The sequence below is a fragment of the Diadema antillarum genome, unplaced genomic scaffold (assembly GCF_040938485.1).
Source record: "Diadema antillarum isolate AM-2024a unplaced genomic scaffold, OU_Dant_1.0 seq00001122_RagTag, whole genome shotgun sequence".
Taxonomy (NCBI): Eukaryota; Metazoa; Echinodermata; class Echinoidea; order Diadematoida; family Diadematidae; genus Diadema; species Diadema antillarum.
This window is the reverse complement of record NW_027271936.1, coordinates 119,829-143,664: the sequence shown is the minus strand read 5'-3', so window position 1 is coordinate 143,664 and position 23,836 is coordinate 119,829. Positions and strand designations below refer to the sequence as shown.

The following is a 23,836-nucleotide window of genomic DNA, read 5'->3' as shown; positions in this document are numbered from 1 at the left end:
CAAGTAATCTTTGCTTGGGCGGGTTGGCTGAGGAAATGTGATGAAGCGCCACCAAACTCCGGTGATGGCACCGCTGCCCGAGCAAGGCAAAACGGACAAATCCACAAGACTCCCCCGCATGCCTCTGATGTATGGGTCTGTCTACGTTTCTCGTATTCTTTAACGACCGCTGAATTATCCTCGTTTAATATGCTGGGCATTAAGCCGCATCGCAAGGCATTCGTTGCAATCAGACGAGTTTTACGATCACGTGTGTCATAGTTACTAGTAGCATGTCATTCCTTAGAGAGAGAGAGAGAGAGAGAGGGAGACAGAGAGAGAGGGAGATAGAGATGGGGAGCGGGAGGAAGAGGGGGAGATAAATTTGTTCATTGCCATCTATCCTTTTCTTCTTTTTATAACCTGTACGATGATGAATCAAACTATTGCCAGAGGATTGTGAATATTAACATAAGGGATATGAAAAGATCTGCCCTGGGTGACAAAGATTTAGGCGAATTCAGATAAGATTTGAACAAAGCCAGTTTGGCAAATATTGACAGGTAGGAGAGGCAAAATTGTTTCATATTGTGCTCCATATTTTTTTTTTCTCTATATTTATTTTACATCTTCTTCTGCCGCAGGTGGAAGGAGCGGACTTGGTTACATGGTAATTCTGAAGTGGCGTCAACTATGTCAAGTATGTTTCTTGCCGATGTAAAGCATATATACATTCTAGTATGATGTGTCGCGTGGGAGTGAATGTTTGATTCGAACTTGTGACATTATAGTCCGACGAAGCCCATCAATCATTAGGATTCACTATTAATGGTTGTTCTGGCTAGCGTATAGTAAGCTGACAGGTAATTTGGCGGTAGGATAAACGCGTCTAAGTTGTGTCGTCTGCATGTCTTACTAAACGACATCCACTATAGAGGAACATTGTCGCCAACGCTCTCTAAATTTGTAGAAGAATCTGTAGGTTTGTGTTGAAGATGAAGACAGGATTAGATTAAGACACACCAAACACAGTTGTTTCATGTAATTCTTTAAGAGAGTTTGATCGAATAGTTTATAATCCCCCGTCAGTATGGGGGGGGGGGGGGTAAACAATCGTTTATTTTGCCTTTGACATTCGAAGGCGTGTCCAATCGCACCCGTTAGTTTCTCTTGTGCCCACCACCTGTCCACAAGGTGTGGATGTAATTAGATTTCCCCTCCGCGTTGTTCAAGTAGGTTCCGCCGTAGCATAGATAATAACGATAATGGAACAAGAGTTAGTGCTCACGTAGGGAGCGTTATCAACCGGCGAAGAAGGGGTGCGGGTGTCTTAAAACACCGACACCTTGCATTGACACAGTAGAATATGTGTTGCATTCACCACCTGTCCTCACCGGAGTCTCTTGTTCTCGCGCTTTGTAGGAACCGTATCGGGCTGAATAAACCAAACTCACCCTCTTTTGAGCTCATAGCTTGGTCTATATCAAGAGGAGCTGTGGGAATGATTGAACCCATTGTCCCGATGTGTCTCCTTCAGTGTAGAAATAGTACAGTGAAGGGAGGACTCGTTATACAACTACATCCTTTTTTTTTTATTGATGACCTCCATGAAATACCAATTTTCTTTAGTTACGTCAAGAGAAACTGTTTTAGATTGTTTTGTTCATGATGGCTGATGACGGGCACAGTTTAATTTGGAGGGTGTCGCCAAGTAGAACATTTACGCATAATCATAGGGAAAGGTTTTGTGCCAAACGCATAACCTAATGTTATGGCAAGTTGCATTGATTAATAGCGACATAGACATGGCTAGACGAATTTATATCGAAATGCTCGTCAATATTTCTCGCAATGTCTAAAACTTACAATCACATGTACGTGTTCAACAGAATACCCATTTCATTTGATCACGAGTAGAAAACAGTATCTAAAAATAACGGAGCTACATCCTTTTACTTCTTGAGGTGTTTGTCTATTGTTTTCTTGTGTTTGTTACAATGCTCTCCACTTTTACAATCAAAAGCAGTTGGGGGCGCGCTTTAAGCTTCATGCTTGCGCTCTGTGTGTAGCCGACTGTAGCTATTGCGCATCGCTTCACGTGCGAGAATTTGTCAGCCGTTGGGTGGCTTACCGTCCCCTTCACGAGTCATCTTGTAGCCTGCGACAACAGCCGGAAGGGGTTTTAGTCCATGTGGAATAGACAAAGATGGAGAGAGAGAGAGAGAGACAGAGACAGAGACAGAGCACACACTTTCCCGAGAAATAATATGGAAGTCAGCGGATACAGATGGTTTGCAATGACGGGGGAGCCACGCATCCGTTACGGACGATTGAAAACAGGATGGCGGAAGATTCACAAATAGGATACCGAAGGGTACGGGGGGGGGGGGGGGGGGGGGTCAGAGAGCTGGTCGCAACTTTTCTTTCTCTTGGAGCATGAGAGGTCGTGTTATGTGATTATAGAATATCACACAAGATTCAAATAAAGTTTTTTTTTTTTTCTCATCATTTTCCACTCTGTCAACGTGCATTAGGAGTAGCGTTCAATACAGTTCAATTCAATAAGGAAAGCGCGACCGATGAGCAGGTCATATAAGTTGTAAAAATTCTAAATCCTAAAAAGTAGAATGATAACATTTTGTTCACACAGCCGCAATGAAGAGAGGTTCATGTTTGACCGCTTGTGTGCGTTGAATGTTGAATGGTACAGAGAACCCGGTAACATTGTACACAGTGACCAAATTCCGTGGCGCCGAGAGAATTAACTAAATAAACTTCAAATCTTCAGTGTGGTCATTTCAACTTTTATCTTTATCTCCTGAATCATCAGAGCTATTATGTGGGGGCAAACATTTGAAATTTTTGCTTTCACCGTCGCATTATTCAAAGGTCACACACAGACACAAGATAACATTAAAAAAAGAAAAAAAAAAAAAAAAAAAAAAACCCTGACCTGGTATATCAAACAGTGCCCGCTTGATTCTTACGTCATAAAATTGAAGAGAAAAAAATGTCTTTTAAACATGTCCGTGCCGCAATAAAAGCGCATCTCATAGATCCTTAAAAATCAACTTTCATGACTATAATGTACGCCATTAACCTGTATCAATGCTTGACCTAGTTTCATTTCAGCCGAAAACCCGAACCCCTCCCACAGAAAAAAAAAAGTCTCGGTTTAAAAGGGGAATAGCTAAGTGATCTACTCCGATGCGTTTCGAAGCGGGGCGTGTCGAAATGGTTTAATTGAAAGTATCAACATACGCTCGAGTCAAAGGCAAAGCCAATTCTGGCTAGTCAGTGCATTCAGAACAAGAACCAAAGTTTTAAAAAAAGTTGGCATTGGACGTTAGAGGAAGTCACCTGGTATTTTTTTTTTTTTTTGGGGGGGGGGGGGGAACTCTATCAATCCTAGTAGAATATTATTTTGTCATTCACGCATCTTTCAATGTAATACCATTCTTACATTCATCACACAGTGATGTCCTGCATCTCATATGACTTTGAAAGATGCTGCCTTTTATCAAAATTGTAGTTTTGTAGTTCAATAAGGGCTGAATGACCACTAATATGACCCAAGTGTCAACGAGGAAAGTATTAAAGGCCGAATGATATATCTTATTTTCAACACATTCTGGCGATGTAACACAGGCTCATCAAAATGAACTTATTTGGCTAATACTAGGATTTGTTTTGCTTTTACCTTGTGTTGAGTATCCTAAATTGATCGACATGAGTCTTACTTTTCTTGAGAAAAAAAGAGGAAGATATAGGTTTGCAACGAGCACGTCTCCCATGAATATAATAGAAGCGGGGAAAAGTGAACACAAATACATCAAATCATCTTTTTGTAATCTCTCATATTAAAAGGAAGAGAAATATACTTGTTTTTCTTTTTGTTCAGCGTCAGGCTTTGCAGTCTAACCTGAATGTCTATGTCAGTCATCTTGCATGAATAAAATTAGTCAACAAGCAAAGAACTTTCTGACAGTAAAGAAGCCAGGCGTTATCACCTGCCAGCCAGACAGCACGTATAATGAAAGCACTCTTGTTTGAACACGTGCAAAAAGAAGATGAACGCACGTATAGTAACCAAGGCAAGTTTGTGCATGAATGTCAGTGGAAATGTTCATACAAAGGCTTACTAATAAAGCTGTCTCGGAGGTATAACCTCCCATATCATATAGCCATTGTTGTAAAGTAGAAGAAGAACGCAGACGACCGGGTCTACAAAATTGCGCCCGATATTCCCAAGGTGTCTATATCATCACTCCATGTAAGTCACAGATTGCGTAATCAAATCGACGCCCGTTTACCTGATCTGTCCGAATTTAGAAATTGATCGAAAACCTCGGCGTCTTCCGAATACAAGGTGCTGTAAACGGCTGGGCTGTAGTTATTTGCGTAAGCCGTTTTTGTGTCCACATTAAAATCCACTGCGTACGAGTCGGCGTTAGTCCTGTGCCGTGCTTTACTGTTGCACGTGCACGTCTGACACAACGGCCTGTGCTCGCCCTTTGCGTGCGGTTCCAATAGCGGTCCGCGCGCGTGGTTGTGATTGTAAAAATTCATATGCGTGTCAATGTGATTTAGCTCTCCCGCGCTGTGCCTTAGCGCTATTTCCTGCTGTTCCTGGGCTTCGCGCCTTTCATCCTCTGTATTAAGAGTTAGCAATCTCAGCACGAGCAGGTTCATCACCGACGCAAGAACGACTAGAGCGACCAATATATAAATGATGCTAAAAAACACGTACTCCGGTTTCTCCTGTATCACGTTATCCTTTTGCAAAGCCACGTAGTCGCCGAATCCGACGGTAGTCAGCGTTATCACAACGTAGTAGAGCGCGTCGAGGAAATTCCATTTTTCGAAGTGCACAAACGCCAGGGATCCTGACACGGTAATGATGATGTTAGCAAGGCCGCCAATGATGCATAGCTCCGTGTGGGACACTCCGACCTTCTTGAAGCGCAGACACCCCTTGACTTTCTTCACGCCGAATCCCATCAGGACGTTGAGACGTTCTCCGACGCTCTGGAACATGACCAAGTTTAGCGGAATACCGATGAGGGCGTAGATCATGCAGAAGACTTTTCCTCCAGACGTGTGGGGAGCGGAGTGACCGTAACCTGTCAAGGAAGAAAATTGTGACAAATTTTAGTCTACGAATACTAGTAGTTTCATTTAATACTACTAAAATAGTGTCATCTACAAGAGCGTTGCAGGAGCGAGAGAGAGAGAGAGAGAGAGAGAGAGAGAGAGAAGTTTCATGTTTCTTGTGTTCAACAGTATCATTCTGCTCATAAGATCTTCAACATTTCGTCACCATTACGTCATTTCCTGAGGTTTGTGACTTTTGGAGGAGACAATGAAAAACAACAACAAAGAAATTAGAGAAAGAAAAAAATAGAGAGTTGCTAATAAAAGCTTTGTGTCAAACTTCTATATGTTGTTTTGATGTTTGTTTGTTATTGTTGTGTGTATTTTTTTTTCGCCATGCGCTTCCGATTGTTTCCACTCTCACTTTCACTTTTCTACTATCTCCATATACCTGAGCCACTATGTTTCGACCTTGCGCTTCGGATGTCACAACCCTGCTTGTCAATGTCAAATTTCCTGTCCTGCATAACCTAGTCTAGGACACGCTTTGTGCAAAGCTTCATCACCTATCCATAGTCGTAGCGTGTCATGTGACACCATGTAATTCCGAGGGACTTCTTAGAGAAGAAGGGGCTTTGTCGACCTACTTCACATCTTCGGTAGATTACGAAATCCCGCTGAGTGCGAGAAATGCGACGGGCAGCCGTGCGCAGCTCCCGCATTTCATTTTGTGACCGGTTTCCGGACAAGGTGAGAGCATTTGCGTACTGTGTACATCGCAGCACGTGTAATGCCTATTACGTAGTGGTATACCAAATCATTTTTAGTATGTAGAATTCGCATGCATTTTCAAATTTCGAGAACGGACAAGCAAATGCTGTTCCCCCAAACCCCACCAACATCGTTGTGGAGCATTTTCAAAGTTACCATGAGCCAGTCTTGTTTGTGATCATTCGGATCCTAACATCTTTGATAAGAAGTGCAATAAGCTAACATGGAAGGATGGCTTACAGTCTATACTCGCCCATATCAAACTTACATCAAAGAAGGGGAAAATGATCCTCACAAATAACTGGGGTAGGCCTATACCAATGAAACAGATGCAAAATAAGTTGAATTTTCCATTAGATATAAATTTCATATTTGTCAAAATCATCGCGATAAAAACTCAACGAGCAACTAAAATAAGAAGAGCGAGAACAACGCCAACACCATGCGTACAAGGTGGCAGTCTTAGCTATAACTTTGTATACAATAACGAAGGAGCGCTCTACATTGTTCCTATTAACGTGCACAATGGCGCGTGCAATGGGATACGGTTGCAACAGTTGGAAAGCCTAGACTGCTTTGTGATATCGAGAGAGAACACAGCTTGGCGACGTCTTTCTCCGAGACCGTGTTGGTTTTCCTCCCCCGAACCTCTGTCTGCTCCGTGGCATTCCCAGGAGGCGAAGCGGTGTAATGCATCCTCCTCTGTATCGCAGGAACATTTCGGCGAAAATTGGATCTAATGGCGAACACCGCGCTATCATATCTCGAGCAGATCGATGGATTCGCGGTGTGCTTGCCACGGCCGATGACCGGCGGGCCGAACACGAAGAGTGCCCCTGCAGTCACGGGTGGGCGAGTGAGCTCAGATCACTGGACAGAAACGTTCCATTGTAGTACATTTCTAGACTACACACTATCACTACTGATTCCATGTCTCAAGTGGCACAGCGTATTCATTCTACTAAACGTCATTGTTTTATCTGTTTATGAGTGCTAATGTGTTTTTTCTTTTGAACAAAGCTAAAGCTGAGCTTATGGTGCGACGCCTCCCATAAATTGTCACTGTTTATTTCATTCTAAATGAATTGGTACTGAAGGAAAAAAGTGGTACTTTCAATTGAATTAAATCAACAGCAAAAGAAAGCAACCCAAACAATACAAAAAGAAAATCAGCATGAGATCAGGGCGTACACACAATAATATACTCTCGACAAAATGTGCTCTACATAGTTACAATGAAAATAATCAAAGGCATTGTTTTTCTATACAGACTGAAAACTAATCCATCTGTGCTTATCACTCTGGAAGTAAGCACGGAATACATAGACTTCCCAGACGAATTTGGAACAAAATTCATTTCAAGATTCTTTCAAAAGAAATCATGTGGAAAGTGTTGTCTCCAGAATATCTCAGACACTAAAGTGATTTCGGCAGTTCGTGTCTGCGATAGCTGTATCTTTGCGTGCTGAACAAGCAGAATGTCGTAGGGCTTCTATATTTCACTGGTAAAATAACATCTGGGAGAATAAACATGTATTCATCTACCAAAGTAATTTGATAGAATTTGGCTCCTTCAATGACAAATGTAGGTATGCCAGGCGGCTGTTGATTTAAAGTGTACGTGTGTTCGCACAAGATCGTTCGACGGCAGGCGAAAGACGCACAACAACAAGAGCTTTTGATACATAATCCTCCCCTGTTTTCGAATAAAGTCCCTCCTTCACACAACATAACTGACATCCCCCCATTAGATATGCATCGTCCCACAGGTGAGACACGCCGCCTTGCACGTTCTGCAGACGTCCCCGTATCGATCGGAAGGGACAGAAAATCAAGATCTTGAGGAGGTAAAATTTGTAGTCAAGGCCACGTAAAAAAGACTGCTCGAGTCCAGACTAACACAAATCACTCACGATAAGCATCTCTGCATCTTTATGTTGCTTCGATAAAATGTATTCCTCATGGTTCTGCTCTATAACTTGTCTTTCTTTTTCACTCCCGATTTGTTTTCTTTTGTGATTGGATAGGCTCCCTTCTGTTTCTTAATCTCGTATTAATTGTGTCTACATTAAAATATGATTGACAGACCTTCTTTGGGTGGATGACAAATTGATGATATTTGACCTGTCTGACTCAGATATTGCGACGTCGAGAGCTTAGAATTTCTCGAAGGGATCGGAGGGAAAAACTGTATTTGAGTCTTGTCAAGCATGATACTAGAAACTCAAGTGTGTGTGTGTAGGCGGAACAATGGGCCTTGCTGCTACATTAACCTTACATCACTACTCACAAAATGTTTAGTTAAAACCAAGTGGATCCTTAAGATAACACACAGACACGCACGCACACACACACACACACACACACACACACACACATACATGTGCAACCCACTCACAGTCTACCAAAGAGGTTACAATACACACTGCCTACTCATATTATAATTTCTTTGCGCAATACTCTCCTACGCACCGCGAGGAAGGTATACGGGTATACCCAGGTATAAACACTATCAAACTTTTGAGGCTCAGCAATGCGCGACAAGCAAGGGTGCCTCAATGTATCAACTTCTAGGGTTACTAGTACTCTAATTTCTATTAAATACAGGCTACCTTTTTTGCAACATTCGAAAATTAGTAAATAGATGGATTGATAAATATATAAATGAATAGATAATCAATTCAATACATAACTGAAGGAAAAAAGAATTAAATAAACGATAAATTATAAGTAGATGCAAAAATGCTTAGATAGATTAATTAATGACTAGATAGATAGTTAAATGAATAGATTAAGATATAGAAAGAGCGACGAGAGAAACAAAAACTCTTATGTAAGAAAAGAAGAGGGAAATAGTGAAATGTATAGCCACATTTTCTAGAAGGAGATAGACGTGAGGTAGCGAAAGAATAAAGAAAGCACGCCTTGACGCAAGACTAGCGCCATGTATCAAATTCTAAAGCCCACTGTATATAACAGCTTGTCAAACTCGGAAAGTGGCGCCAGTTTTGATCCTAGTTACACTGCACACTAACATACGCTCCCGCAATGCATGATTGTGGCTACTCAAGAATGCGGGTCGTGGATGCGTCCGTCTCCATCTGGTTGTACAGTGTGAGGCGGTGGTAATTATGTAAACATTGCATTACATGTGATCTGCGTAGCGCCTAGCCATAAGGCACCGTGTCTGTTGAACAGGTATACGAAAATGTCTTTTCTTTCCTTTATCTCAGCACAAAACACTGTCTCAACCTACGCATGATAGACGTAGGGAACAAACAGTTGGTTCTGTTATGTGGGTACGAATGTATCAAATGTTAACTATTTTAAAGCCAACAATACACATAATTATACAGAGACAAAGTGTGCAGAAAGTGCTTCATTTCAAAGGAAAATGAGACTGGGGTTAAAACGCAGAGGTTTGTATAATGTCATCGACTGGTACAATGTAAACTTTCAGAAGTAGTGTCTGATTCCTTTTTTAATCAATATTGTCACCCGCTGCATAGCTTTACGATGTTGAGGATTTTCGTTCCCTCACGACACAATTCACATGTCTGAATGCAAAAAAAAAAAAAAATCCAATATAACAATAAACAGTTTCCATAATGTTAAATGTAGTCACGTCACGATGTTTATTTTTTCTTTGACATCATTATTCAGAGTGATTAATCCTTCCCCCGTATGCATCATCTGCAAATAATTGTAATGACCATAGGTCACAATTCGAAAACGCTTGTGGGATTTATTGCCTGTAAAGTAAAATGTGTGAGCAAAACAAAATGTTGCAGAAAGTCAATAGGTTGGAATTCTTTTTTCGTTTTCATTTCTCCAGCTTCAGTTTCCTTCTCAAAAGGTGTGTTTTCTTGCTTTTCTATTCTTGTCGTCGTCATTTTGTCCTTGTTACGTCCTCCTTTTCAAACTTCTATTTCTTTTCTTGCAGAAGCTGTAGTTGTTGCAGTTGTTTTTTTTTTCTTTGCAATGCTTCGTATATTAACTTCATGGACAATGATGTAGCCTGATTCCTGCCTTGGCTAACAGAAACTTTGCTCTTTTCGACTAGAAAACACGTAATACGGGTGCCAACTTGACTAGAAGTGGCAGAGATTGTTACGAACCCACAAGTCTACCCCCGCGTATAATCTTCCCCATCGCAGGCGGAAACTTCTCTCTTGCGCTGACATTCTCCGGGAATTTGTTTGGCCTACATCGTCATTTACTGGGCAAATTGTCCTTGCCATAGTCAACAAAGGGTTGGTGTTTTCACGTGACGTGTGCCAGTGGAGAACTAAGTCGACAGATGATGTTGCAAGCATGGTAAGGACTGATAACCTATACCTGGGAGGAAGGGGTTACCGAAGAAGACTGCACGTCTTGTGTTCTGAGGGCGAATTCTGGATAAGGTACTTTGTATCGCTGCGCAGAAAAGAATGGATATTGCGGTTTGGCGTTGCGTGTATTAATGATAAAAATTCACTCGTTTCCCCGCGATCGTCTATGCCGTCGACTGTTGTTCAAAGCGTGTATGAGGATATTTTGCAAAACAACCAAAACCTAACAAAAACAAAGCTATGACAAACCAGTGATATTCCACGCACTAAAAGAGAAAAACACATTCAACAACTTATCTATTCCTTTTAAGCCACATTTGATTTGATACTTTATCATGGTGTGTTTTTGTTTTCCGACCAGCAGACAGAGTAGAACAAAATAATGAGAGGAAAAATCAATTCTAGCACTGAGTTCCTTTAGGTTTACATCATGTCAGAAATCCTGTTAATGGGAAGTCCTAAACGTTTTCCTGATGTTAAATTTGATCTGCAGACTATGGAATGTGAAGGACTCGAAAGACAGCATTTCTTTTGCTGTTGAACGCGTTTTGTTTTGAAACACTCAAAAAAGAAAAAAAAATGTGCGGCGGACCACCGTGTTTTTTTTGTTCCCTGCTCTTTGCGATGACTGAATGAAGTGGGGGCATGAGTTTTGAGTCTCTCACACACAGGACCTCCATTTTATGTCCTATCCGAGGGACAGAGTGTTTTTGCCTCGTACTAGAGGTAGAGATTACGCACAACACTTCTCAACTTTAGACTCGGGAATCAAACCCGGGTCATGTGGGTCGAGAGGCAGACGCGCTAAGAGTGCAACGTACGAACCAATAACTCGCTTTTCAAGGGGAACAACCTTTTGCCACACAAATGCCACAATGGCGTGAAAACAATAACATATTTATCAAGTATAATAACGTGGCAGACACTAAGCCTTGCAGCAGACACCGCCGTTTGTCAAAGAATGTCCGAGTGTATGATGCTCTTCGAAGAACCCGCTTATAACAAAGAGGAAACTTTATTCTATTAATAATTGTGCTCAAAAGCGAGCAGTTTACTCACTTATTCTAATCTTATTTTTTTCTTAATGGATTGTGTAAGAAATCACGTCTGGTTTAGAAGCATTGCCAATGCAAAATGGTGAGGAATTGAAAAAAAAAAGTCTGGAATTCATCGAATATTAAAAAAGTGGCTTGCTCTACAAACCCCGCCTTGTGGCCTAAAGCTCTGACACACTGGAGGACGGCATCTCACGTTTTTCTCCTTGTACAACCATACTGTGGTTGTTTGTCTGTTACCATGGCAATCGCTATCACAGACAGACATCCACCCGCGCAAATCACGTTCGATATTATTTTCAGTGATTTGCATGGGCATATTATTCACGAACACACCATGAGAAGCATGAGAAACCACTGAGCAGCTTTTTATTATCTCTCCGTGCATAAATTTGATCCGCAGTTGTGAAAATGAGCGTTAGGAAATTGTATCATTCATGACCAGTGAGTAGTAAAATTTGATATTTTGCTTGAAGAAAACTGTATGTATCATGCAGGAACTATGTTCTATCTCTCCCCTTCCACACATAATATGATGATGAAATATGAAAAAAAAAACTCTCAACAGTATATCAACTTGCATGTATATGAAACGATCTACTGACCTACATTTTGAGGCCTCGGCCATGATATCGGAATGTCTCCTTTCTTTTGAGGCTGAAATGAAAGGGATGTTGTGTAACATTATCATCTCGTTCTCGAAAGGAAAAAGAAAAGACGCAGAGAATTTGTGGCGGATGGAATAACGACAAAACTATGCAACATTTCCCCTCGTTAATCCGAAGCTTCAGCGAGGATACAGCAGACAGTAGCAACAAATTGACGAATGCAAGGAGAATGCGCCGTGGCACGCACGCTGGTACGTGATTACACGACGATGTTCTTGGTAGGCCAAGAACTGAGCACGTGCAAACGACCGACGGAGCCATGCAGATTAAATCAACCATTAGCAGCTAACTGCGCCCTGCGGACAATGCTATTCATGTGTCATATCCCCACCCCCCCCCCCCCCCAACCCTTCACCCCACTCCCCTTCCCCAAGCTGTCTGGGTTGGCCTCAACAGAGTAAGGGGCCGAGTGGTTTGTACGGGCGACTTTGAGCAATATGATCGACGAGTTGAGAAATGATTCCTCGGGTTTATAGTAGCCATAAGCCATCTTTAAAGGAGAGCTGGCCTCTTTTACGAGACTTCTGGACTGCAATAAAATTCTATTTGCTTTGCTCAAATGAGAAACACCGCTGCAGAAGTAAATTTCATGAAATATGTTTGTGCGTGTGTATGTGTGTGTGTGTGTGTGTGTGGGTGTGTGTGGGTGTGTGTGTGTGTATGTGTGTATGTATGTATATAGGAGAGGGGGTGGCGGAGGGGGCTGAGTTTGAGTTAGCACGCTGTGTATACATTATATGTGACAAACTGTTTCATCAAACATGTCTCTTTTGCCCTATGTGTGTATTATATAAAGATTAAATTTTACCATGCAGTGTCGCTGTTATGCTGACAGTGCTGTTTGGAAGAACTGAAAGGTATGAAGTAAAAAGTATAAAGACAATAAATATTGATGGCTTTAATACGGTGAAGAAGGTGTCTGAGAAACGACTGGAAAAATAATTTTGGCTGTTCAAGCATTAAAAGCAATAAAACTGTATGCAATAAAACTGTAGCCTTGCGTTATTGTGTAACTCCCGAGGGAAATAAGTCACAGCTGCCTTGATTTGACTGTAAATACAGCTAAAGTAAGATTTTGGCGTGTCGGGGAAAAAGTGTTAACTTTCATAAATTGTGTGTAAATGCATAGGTGAAAAAATAAAGCAGAAAAATTTATTCTACTCAATTCATTACTCACGTCAAGGGATCGCTTCGGCAATACAATTCTGTTAGAAAGGCTTATCATATATAAATTATTTAATGATACTATCGACAATGTGTAGATACAAGCGTACACTAAGATAATGTAGAAACCAATAGATCAAATCAATTTAAATCATATCATAATATTATCATGCATCAGACACGTCACTTACAATGCTTGTAGAGCGTGACTAATTGGACATATATTTCTTCTGTTAACGAGAGACAAAATTTCCTCTTACTGCCTATTGATGCGTTCAGAAAGCCTGAAAATTCACAGAAATTACTCAAGTGTGAAGATTGCCATGCGTGAGGGAAAGGAGGCGTGTTTCTCTTTAATAATCCTTTCCCTTCCAAAGAAAACTCTGTACATGAGTCAGCTTTTCCACGAAGTTACAGATCCGAGAAGATCTGGGGTAGATCTTAACTTATTGCTCGCAGGAGACGGATATGCCATGTGCAAGATCTTACAGCCTGGGGTTAATCTCTTTAGTTAAATTTTGGCTTTGACATTTTTGAAGAGTGTCATCGCATTTCTAACCATCGTCCATCATCAGATAGAACAAGATGCAACCCTGCCAGTATGTGATACTTAGTACCTCACTTATTCCATAACAAGGAATATCCAAAAGGAATGATGAAGAGTACTCGGTATTTTGTTATTAGGTTATTTGTTTTTAACAGCTTTCACGACAAATACGTCAAATTATCAAGAATGAAATTCATTCATTATGAGACCAAATTCTTCATTTTGTTACATCTATTCCTTTGTAGTCTTTTAGACCATCCGTTATCGATTGTTTCTCGTTGGTAATGTAATTATTCACACCTAAAAAGGGTAATATATTGTAGTGTAAAGCGTGACTACCATTTTAATTTTCAACATCATTTTACACTCTCAGTAGTCTGAAATTGGTCGTGAATTTCATTATCATAAATGTCGTAACAGCCGACAGGTCGTATAGGTGTACATAATCTATTATCATCGTCATCACTTTTTTCAATATAATATTCTCTGAAATTATTCAATCTCGTAATATAGAAGACGCTCATTCCTTCTCATAATCTACATTTTTTCCATTAAGTTATCAAAGCGGAGCTGATTATATAGATTAATCCATCGCTTCCTAAATTTTCTTGTAATACAATGATTATCCATAATGTTTAAGACACGGGTCACTTTAATAGGGTTGGGTTAATATTAATCATGGATTTCTTTATCTCTATCTATCTCCAACACTTCCAATGTAGCGCGGGGTTGAAAGTTGTCACAAAAATCATATCATTTTCAGCTGATGTTTTTAAAAAACAGGACAAATCACAACAAGACATAAAATTACTCTTTGTGACTTCCTAGATGATGAAAGCATTATGATATTGATTACTGCAGAAAAGTTCAAATGGTTTTACACTTGATGTTTTCATTGTCCACATGAGCTTGTACACCATTATGGGAGGCGTCTTCCGCGTGAAACTTCATTTGCTCCATCAGTCGAATCCACAGACTCCGATTAATGGTGGACAGTTTCTCCTCTGTATATTATAAAATGAAGAAGCAGGGACGTTTTACTCATCGATTATAAGAAATCTTTTCCATCCGCTTGTTGACCTATTACCGCTATGATAGGTGTATCGAACGGGACCCCTGTGCCCCGGACGCAGGCTGGTAAGAAAACTTGCTATCGATCATTTTGCAAGTACTCTCCCAAATGGGTTCAATAAATCATGACCCGGAGGGGGAAAATGTGATTGAAAATCATACGTCCACGACATTTTCACCTCGGAAAAAAAAGGACAACAGCCCCTACCTCACATCACGTTATACGTCTCTCTCTAGGCGCGAACGGGAAAATTTGAAACGCAATAATCAAGGGTAGCGTAAAACGCAGGGATACTGAGTGTTTTCTAAGTGTACCGTGTTCCAGCTGGCCAAGTTTCATTTTCATCTGATCTCACTCCTATACAGAGAAAACAATAATCAAAGGATGATAATCTCAGTGTGAAAGGAGTTGTTGTTTACAGTTTTCTGTACATTGTGAAGAGGTCCGATATACATTAAAACCCGGAGAAATGGGCATGAAGGAAGCAGTGACGCGCCCTGTGGTGTCACTGGTGTTGCATGCGGACAGTGAAATAGACCTCATGGGTTTATATAGGGAAAGACCCGTTCCTGTCCAAAAGAGAGCAAAAACATGATTTCCTTTTTCTTTTCTTTTTTTTTTTTTGCACTTGGACGCCATGGATTCCATTAGGATGGGTTCACACTTTTCATTAAGTTCATGCTCTGAAACCGACTGAAAAAAAAAATTACAGCAGTATAATTTACCAATAATAAAATGACTATTAAAACACCAACACAATCTTGTCAGCATTTCCGATGGGCTTTACCACACCTAAATGGACGAAGCTGAATGTTATTATACGTCGACGTTCTTAGAAGAATGTACTTATCGCTTCAGGATTATATCGATAATCTTGATTATGCTTGTCTAAATTATGCGGAAGGGAAATTATTAATGGTTCGGTTTGTCTCCATCGTTTTCATTTGGCAGCTATAAAGTGCGTCTTAATTGGAGGATATTTTGAGATTTTAATTTATAGAAATGGAAAATTTGAAGTAATCTGGCAAGTGAAGAAAAAAAAATGACAAATAATATTTATGTCTGATCAAAAACAGAGATTTTGTCTTGCAAAAAGAAGAATATACCATTACCATTGAATTGTTGGCGCACAATGTTGATAATAAACTACCGATTAATATTTAGGAAACGCCCTTCTACATAAAACGATGCTTATGAATCGCTCCCCGATTTCAACGATGATGCCATTATGCATAGCAGACATGGAGTGTATCATTAAAGTCTAAGCATGATACTCAACAATTACTCATCTTACGTATAATGTTAAATACAAATAGCCATATTTTACATCGGGGAATAGAAACCATTACAAAGAGGTTTTTTGGTTTTTTTCCTTGTTTTACCAGCAAGCCATACATTTCTTGACATAATTTCCGTGAACATGGTGAAGGTAACGTTGTTGGTCCCTGACTGGATGGACCCTTCCTCCAACTCATTTCTAATAATCTGTCGGTGTTAGTTACTACTATTTTTTATGCATTGTAAAGACCGAATCAACACGAAGCTATAAAAATCATATACCTCAGCTACTGCGCAGTTGTGTCCATCGGTCAACTTAAAAAACGGAAATACTGTATGCTTAAAGATGATATTGAAATACAACCCGCTGCAACATGTTCAAAGATATGAAACTAGTGTGCACGCAAAAAAGTATATAAAAGTTGTGTTTGTGTCTTGATTCTTTATAAGAAATCAGCAACCCAAACGACGGCAGATGAAAAACTTATTGCTCCATGGAAGAAAATGAAAGAGATGAAATCTAAAGTGAAATATATAAGCTTAAGTAACAGGAATGAGCATTTTGTTCCAACAAAAGTAAAGAAGACCCTAAATGCACTAGCTGCTCATGAAATTTACATGTCGGCAAAGTCATATGCGTGTAATGCTTCAAAACAAATACACATAGTCGCCAATCGTGAAATTATGCATTCCACGTCACGCAGGCTGGAAATCTGATGCTAAACATGAAACTGTCATCGCATGAAATATGAAATTGAAGCTGAAAGTCCATCTAAGCCAATTTCACCGGTTAAAGTACTACTGTCACTATACAGTATATGCTCGGACATTTTCTGTCAGATGAATTATTCACATGGGGGAGAACGGACAAAAGTGGCAGTACTAGAACTTTCGAGAAATTGGAATAAATAACTTTTTTCAACAATCCTTTTTACTTCAAACTAAATTTCTAAAACTTGAAGTACATTCAAGGAGGAAGCATGCCTCGGGTGACGGCCTATTATGTAAAAATAACCATTAAGCATGGCAGATGAAATAAAATTTTCCATGTTGTTTTAGCCATATCCTATTGCCAAAAATGTTTAAACTCAACAATCAATGCATAAGAATACTAAAAAAAAATTGTTTCAAAACGAGAACAACATTCCCGTCTGTTCTTTTATTTAAGTTTTTATTTCAATCTATATCATATTTGAAACCTCATTTTTTTTTCATAATTTATGTTGTATTACGGGCGTGATTCTCTTGGGAAACATACAGATAAAAACACTCATAATGATGATTATTGTCATGATAATTATAACAATAACAATTAAAACTATTATAATATTTACAATAATGACAATACCAATATTTATAATAATAATAAGTAGTGATTAAAATACTTGCAGTAAGAGGAAGAAGAAGACGAGAAATTGTTATTTTGCTGATTGGCCCTTGGTTGCTCGATGTATACCTACTGCGTTTTTGGGTGTATGCGTGTACGTGTTTCCTTCCCTTTTATTTGCCTTTGGCTTCCATTTTAGAACTTCCCCTCAAAATGAAGAAATGATTGAGTCAGATCGTATATGCGTTTTTCCGACGACAGAAACAAAAATCCCTCAAAAGATGCAAAACCTAAGGCCCCCCTAGCTGCTTGCCAATGTCGAGGGGCCTGATTGAAAGCAACGCTGACAAAAAAATAATCAAGATATGCAACTTAATGTCACCATAATTGCCTCACGGTAAGACCTGCTTCAAAACTGATGAGGAACATCTTTTCAGTACAAATCTGATTACGCCAATTGTCGTTTGGAGTCACGCTCGTGTATGGCACCGAGAACAAGGAATGCATAGCGCAGGTTTTATTGTGTCACATCTAATCTGCTACTAAATGGAATTTCAGTAAGGTGATAGAGGAAACACGTTTCCTCTCTCTCTCTCTCTCTTCTCTTCAACCTTACCATGTTTACTCTTTTTCTCCCTCTCCTCACTTTTCTTTATGATTTTTTTCTATCTCCTTTTCTTTTCTTTTTTTGCTACTTGATATGTGTTTACACATGTGTTTACGCAAAAAAGAAAAGAAATAAAAAGACAATTTACTCCATGGAGAACAATGCAAATAGAAGAAAACGATTAGAAATACTTACTAACTATAATTGTGAAGTTTTTCACTTAGTCTTGTTTTGTTTTATTTTGTTTTTTGTTTTTTCTCGTCTTCTGTTTTATTTTTGTAGTTTATCCCTCTCTTTTTTTCTTTTGGTTGAGGACAAGACTCGCAAATTATATGTGGAGAGCTTTAGATGTACCATGATTTGTGGAGACTTTAATACGGCTCGATCGAAATGAGAGTCGACGTGTTTGTAATTGTCTGACCATGGATGGATCCTATCAACAAGATTGAAACATGTATGTCGGGTGATGATGCTAATGACAAGATTGTTCAGAATTCGTGCACTTAAAAGCCACCGATGGACCGGGTAAGAAAGCTTTGCAGCGAGTACATAATTTTGCCGATAATTACCTTAATTGTACCCCATTTCGTCGGAGATAAGGCGAACGCATGGAAACCTTGCAGCCGGCGCATTTACACATGCATCACCAATTCGCTCGCCGTACCACTTATCCCAAATTAGACCTATCACATCGCAAATCTATCGCCTTCGTATTCCATGCGTCATTTTGCCGGCGGCTTCGATACCGTAATCGCTAACATTAAGCCGTCTTGGGTTTCATAAACGCGTCGGAGAACGTCCTTTCGCACCCTCACACCAGTAGATCGCATGTTGAGATGGTCCGGTGCTTGTCTTACAATTGGATATTTAGAGCCACGATAGATACATGCAGCGAAGAATGAACGCATTATTGTACGATTTTATTTCGGTCAACCTAACCGGATTAATGACAAAACACGCATATAATATTGTGCTTTATTCTTCAGGATATCATTTTTCTGACATCATTCGCACGCGATTGAATCGAGATAATATTCTAGGAGCCATTCGTTTTGTTTCGAAAGAAGCAAAAGTTTTCTTTTTTTTCCCGTCGTCGACTTTGTAGTCTGAGATCAAAGGGGCGATGACCCTTTCTGGTATCCATAACTTTAATATGCTATTGAAATCGGCGCCCACCGTGTCGGCGCCAATGACCAGCGGGCGGCCGGGACGGTCGGCGTTTGGCCAATGGTGGGTATACCCCACTGCGCACCTGACTGACTGCCTACAGTGCGTTTATCCACGTGTGTTGGCAGCTACCCAGAGGAAAACACATCCAGCTGGCTTTAATAGTCCACGTGACTCCGATATGATAACAGCGGCAACCCTCCTCCATAGTATACGGTTTAGAATCTATACTATCCACTTGAATCGATAGCCCCTCTATCCTCCCCCTCCTAAAGGACAAGTCCACCTTCATATACATAAGGATTGGGAGAATGCAGCAATATTAGTAGAACACATTAGTGAAAGTTTGAGGAAAATCGGACAATCTATTCAAAAGTTATGAATTTTTGAAGTATCTGCCCAATCACTGCTGGATGAGAAGACTACTACAGTGCATGATGTCACATGCGTACAACGATATAAGGAAAATATAAAGAGAATTTCACAAAACTTTACTTTTTGAATAAAGTGCACATTCCTTCGACTTGTTACTGACGTATGTTAAGGGTAATATTATTCCTCCTGCCTTCTGAAAGAGAGAAGTCGAGTGTTCTTTTGTTATCAAGAAAAATGGAAATATGTTGAATTTCCTTTATTCTTTCTTTATATCCTTGTACACATGTGACATCACAAGCTATAGTAGTTTTTCATCCAGCCATGACTGAGAAGAAACTTCAAAAATTCATAACTTTTGAACGGATTGTCGGATTTTCCCCAAACTTTCGCTGATGTGTTCTGCTTATATTGCTGCATTCACTCAACCCACATGTCTGTGATGGTGAACTAGTCCTTTAATAAACGTTAGCTCTTGTAACGCACCAAACGCTCAACCTATACGCAGATTGCGAGCATCTACAGGCGCACACACAAAACATACTACAAAAGCACACAAGTTTGTAATATAATATTCATTTCACTTTTCAACATCTATCTTCACTGGCTGACCTTGCAAACAATTTCATTTTCGGAGAGTCACTGACCGAAGCTGATTCGATATTGGCATGCAGTACCCGGCTTTTAGATTAACACCAGTCCCCTGTCGAGAGCGTCTCTGCGTCATTCGCTGTAAATATTTGTCCTTTTACAAAATCTAATAGAGGAGACTTGTCCTATATAGATTCAGTCTCTTACCAAACAGTGGTGTGGACTGAATGCTTCTTAAAAAGATGGTGCAAAATGCGAAAAAGGTGATAATCCTGCACACTTAATGCAATGTGGAAAAGATTAAGAAGAATTAATCTACGGCATTTGTATCGCTTGAATTTGGAAAATAATATAACCATGCTGCTAACGAGATGAACACACACACACGGACTAAAGAAAGACTCATTACACTTATGAGGTTACTAACGAGTCCTTAGACTTCACTCACAAGCCGTTCTCTCATAAACAAATATTTATTGCATTGACAGAGCTGACACACAGGAAAACAGGTCGAGATGATTATGAATCGGACGTTCAACATTCTACGATTATGAAAGTGTTGTTCTTTGGGTTGTTGTTGTTTTTTTTTGGATGGTCATATCTCAATCTAAGTTGTTTCTGACAACAACCTTTGGATATGTTAAGAAGATTTTAAGATGGATCACATTGACCACGAATGGCTGAATGTTTGAGTGGATTTGTTTAATGCAAATATAATATGTGCCCGGAATGAACCAACATGCGGTAGGAAAGAGGGTCTCTAATGTCATTGTCTCCTTCGCTTGAGAAGATGTGGCATTTCAACAGACACCATGATTCCTCTTCGAAGGGAAAACAATCTTTAAATAGATCTCCCCAGTATCACTTTCAAGCGACCTCAATATCAGAAGCGTTTGGTGGATACAACGGGCTCTCTTTCGAGACAGAGCCGAGCTGAAATCTACTTTATTCCTTCATCCCCAACCCCCCTATAAACCCCACCTCCAAACTTAATGGACAGTAATGTTACCGCAATGGAGCAGCGGGTAAACAGGAAAGCAAGAACGCACCGAGGCTAGAATCATTCGATTTGGAACAGATTATCGTCTGCTTAGACTAGGAATCTAATATTTCGCCAGGCGAGTTTGTCACGCTGTCAGCCTATACTCCGTATATCGGGGGACCGGGGTCTTACATGATGGGATGATGAAGTGGGTCACAATATTATCTCACGATTATAGTGCATAATGTTCTTTATACTTAGGCAGCCAATGCACAAACAGATTATGCTTACATACACTCTTAAAGGTATAAGCATAACAGTCATATTTCATTTCATTTCATACGCAGAGAATTGTGTTTGCGTGTCTGCGATAGGTATCAAGACCAAAATTCATAAGAGATATAGATAGATAGATAGATAAATAGATAGATAGATAGACAGACAGATAGATAGAGAGATAGAGAGATAGATAGACAGATAAATAGAGAGATAGATAGATAGATAAATAGACAGACAGATGGATAGACAGATAGATAGAGAGAAAGATAAATAGATTAGATAGATAGATAGATAGATCGATAGACAGACAGATAGACAGACAGATAGATAGATAGATAGATGGAGATAGATAGATAGATAGATGGATAGATAGATAGATAGATAGATAGATAGATAGATAGATAGATAGAGAGATAGATAGATCGATAGACAGACAGATAGATAGATAGATAGATAGAGAGATAGATAGATAGATAGGTAGATAGATAGATAGATAGATAGATAGGTAGATAGAGAGATAGATAGATAGATAGATAGACAGAGTAGATAGATAGATAGATAGATAGATAGATAGATCTTAGATAGATAATAGATAGATAGATAGATAGATAGATAGATAGATAGATAGATAGATAGATAGATAGATAGATAGATAGATAGATAGATAGATAGATAGATAGATAAACAGAGAGACAGAGACAGAGACAGAGAGAGGCAGACAAAATTGTTTATCCATCATCTACCATATCATAATTATACACTAAGCCATTATATACACTAAGCCATTATATCAATATACGTGGAATTCTGTATTTTTATATATACAGCCATTATAACTTGATACCCATGGGCATGCTATATGTGTACACTATATCTGTATGCAAATTGCTCATGGCGCCTTCTTTTACCAATGCCGGAGTATACCATGATGGGAACACATTATTTCCCTTTCACACTCGCAGATACACACTCTCCCAATTTGCAATGGCATTATCTCCGTAATCAATAGTCCCTAAAGTGAAACGTAAACCGGCATGACAGGATAATGTTTGTTTGGAAGTGAATTACCGGGTGCTCTTACAACTGTCTTATGTTCCACTATAATCATCCCGCTTGCACCATCGTGCGTACGCCATGCGACAAACGCCATACGCCCATACAACCCAAACAAAATCCCCCTTCGTGAACCCATTACACGCCATTTCTGATTGATGTAAACGTACAATACTCACTGCCATCCATTAGCAGTGATGACGTGAGGTCAGGCCTTCGTAATATGTGAGTAAAGGTGACTTGTTCTTAAAATCGCTTGCGCGTAATGACAAATAGTTCTGTTTTTACTTCACGTACAATAATCGACGTGTGGTAAACATAATACTTGGTCTTGAATAGTTCCGTTTTGTACTCCATTGTAGTAAGAAACGTGATTTAAGTTCCTATTTTCCACTACTGTCTCAAGCATCATTTTGAATGTCTTCCCCATCAGATTTATTGATGATATCATTTTGAACATTAGAACATCCATTTCAAACTAAATGGATGAGTAAATCGTTTGAATATTAGGCCATGCATATTTGAATGTTTATGACATATTGGTGCATAGGTGATTTTCTTTACAATGCGATGATACGTAAATTGATGCTGTACTAAAAGATACGAAGGTGAGAGAATTTAAAAGATACAAAAAACAAGCTGACACAATTATTATGGCTATAGCAACCTACCAAAAATGTGCAACGGAGTTCCAATATTCCTGCGTTGTTACTCAAACCGTCCATTAATGATAAATCTTGCCCCAGCATTTGCCCCGTTTGTTTGCTTCAATTCAGCATTTTAGAAAATGGTCTTATCAGTGTCAACAGTGACAGTTTAGTCGCCTTTCAACTACCCGCCGCGTGAATCTAAAGACTCGTGTTTATATTGTCATCAATATCGCCGGGCTATGAATTACTCCTTATTGCGTCGCGGTCCATATGTTACGAAGTAAACACAGCTGGTTTTACAAACACACCGCACACTTGCACACATTGAAGCCCACACACACACACACACACACACACACACACACACACACACACACACACACACACACACACACACACACACACACACACACATTTACATATACCCATCGGAGGATCAACAACACATATCATACAACACGTGCAGATACTCAAGTGTTTACTAAACGCATTCAATCGTAGCCCCCTACCTCGGCAAATAGCAAAGGTCGTCGAAAATATTTGAAGGTATAACAGACTGTAGAGTAGTATGTATAGCAAGCATATACTACAAGACTACACACTGTACGAGCTTTAGCGCACACTTTGTTTCAATGTACTGTCCTAGATCATTTGATTAAAATAGATATCTAATAAATATCAAATTTATAAAATTAATCAATCTTCTGTCAAAAAAATGGTCTATAGAACAGACAATAATATTAAAAACGAAACCTGTGAATATAGTCTGAAACCTACCAGAGAGATGTACCTGATCTTACTGCCCTGTTGACCCGCATTCAGAAATACAGGTTGAAATGAAATAGATAT

At 39.6% G+C, this 23,836-nt stretch overlaps 1 protein-coding gene across 1 annotated transcript in view; it reads right to left on the bottom strand.

Moving 5' to 3' along the window:
* Window positions 1-4,002: 4,002 nt before the first annotated feature.
* The window catches only part of LOC139743937 (two pore potassium channel protein sup-9-like), a 50,230-nt gene continuing 30,396 nt past the window's right edge, over window positions 4,003-23,836 (bottom strand). The window contains exon 2 of the mRNA XM_071654404.1: window positions 4,003-5,102. Coding sequence (XP_071510505.1) covers window positions 4,273-5,102 — 830 coding nt within the window. The 3' untranslated portion in view covers window positions 4,003-4,272. The remainder of the gene's footprint in view (window positions 5,103-23,836) is intronic.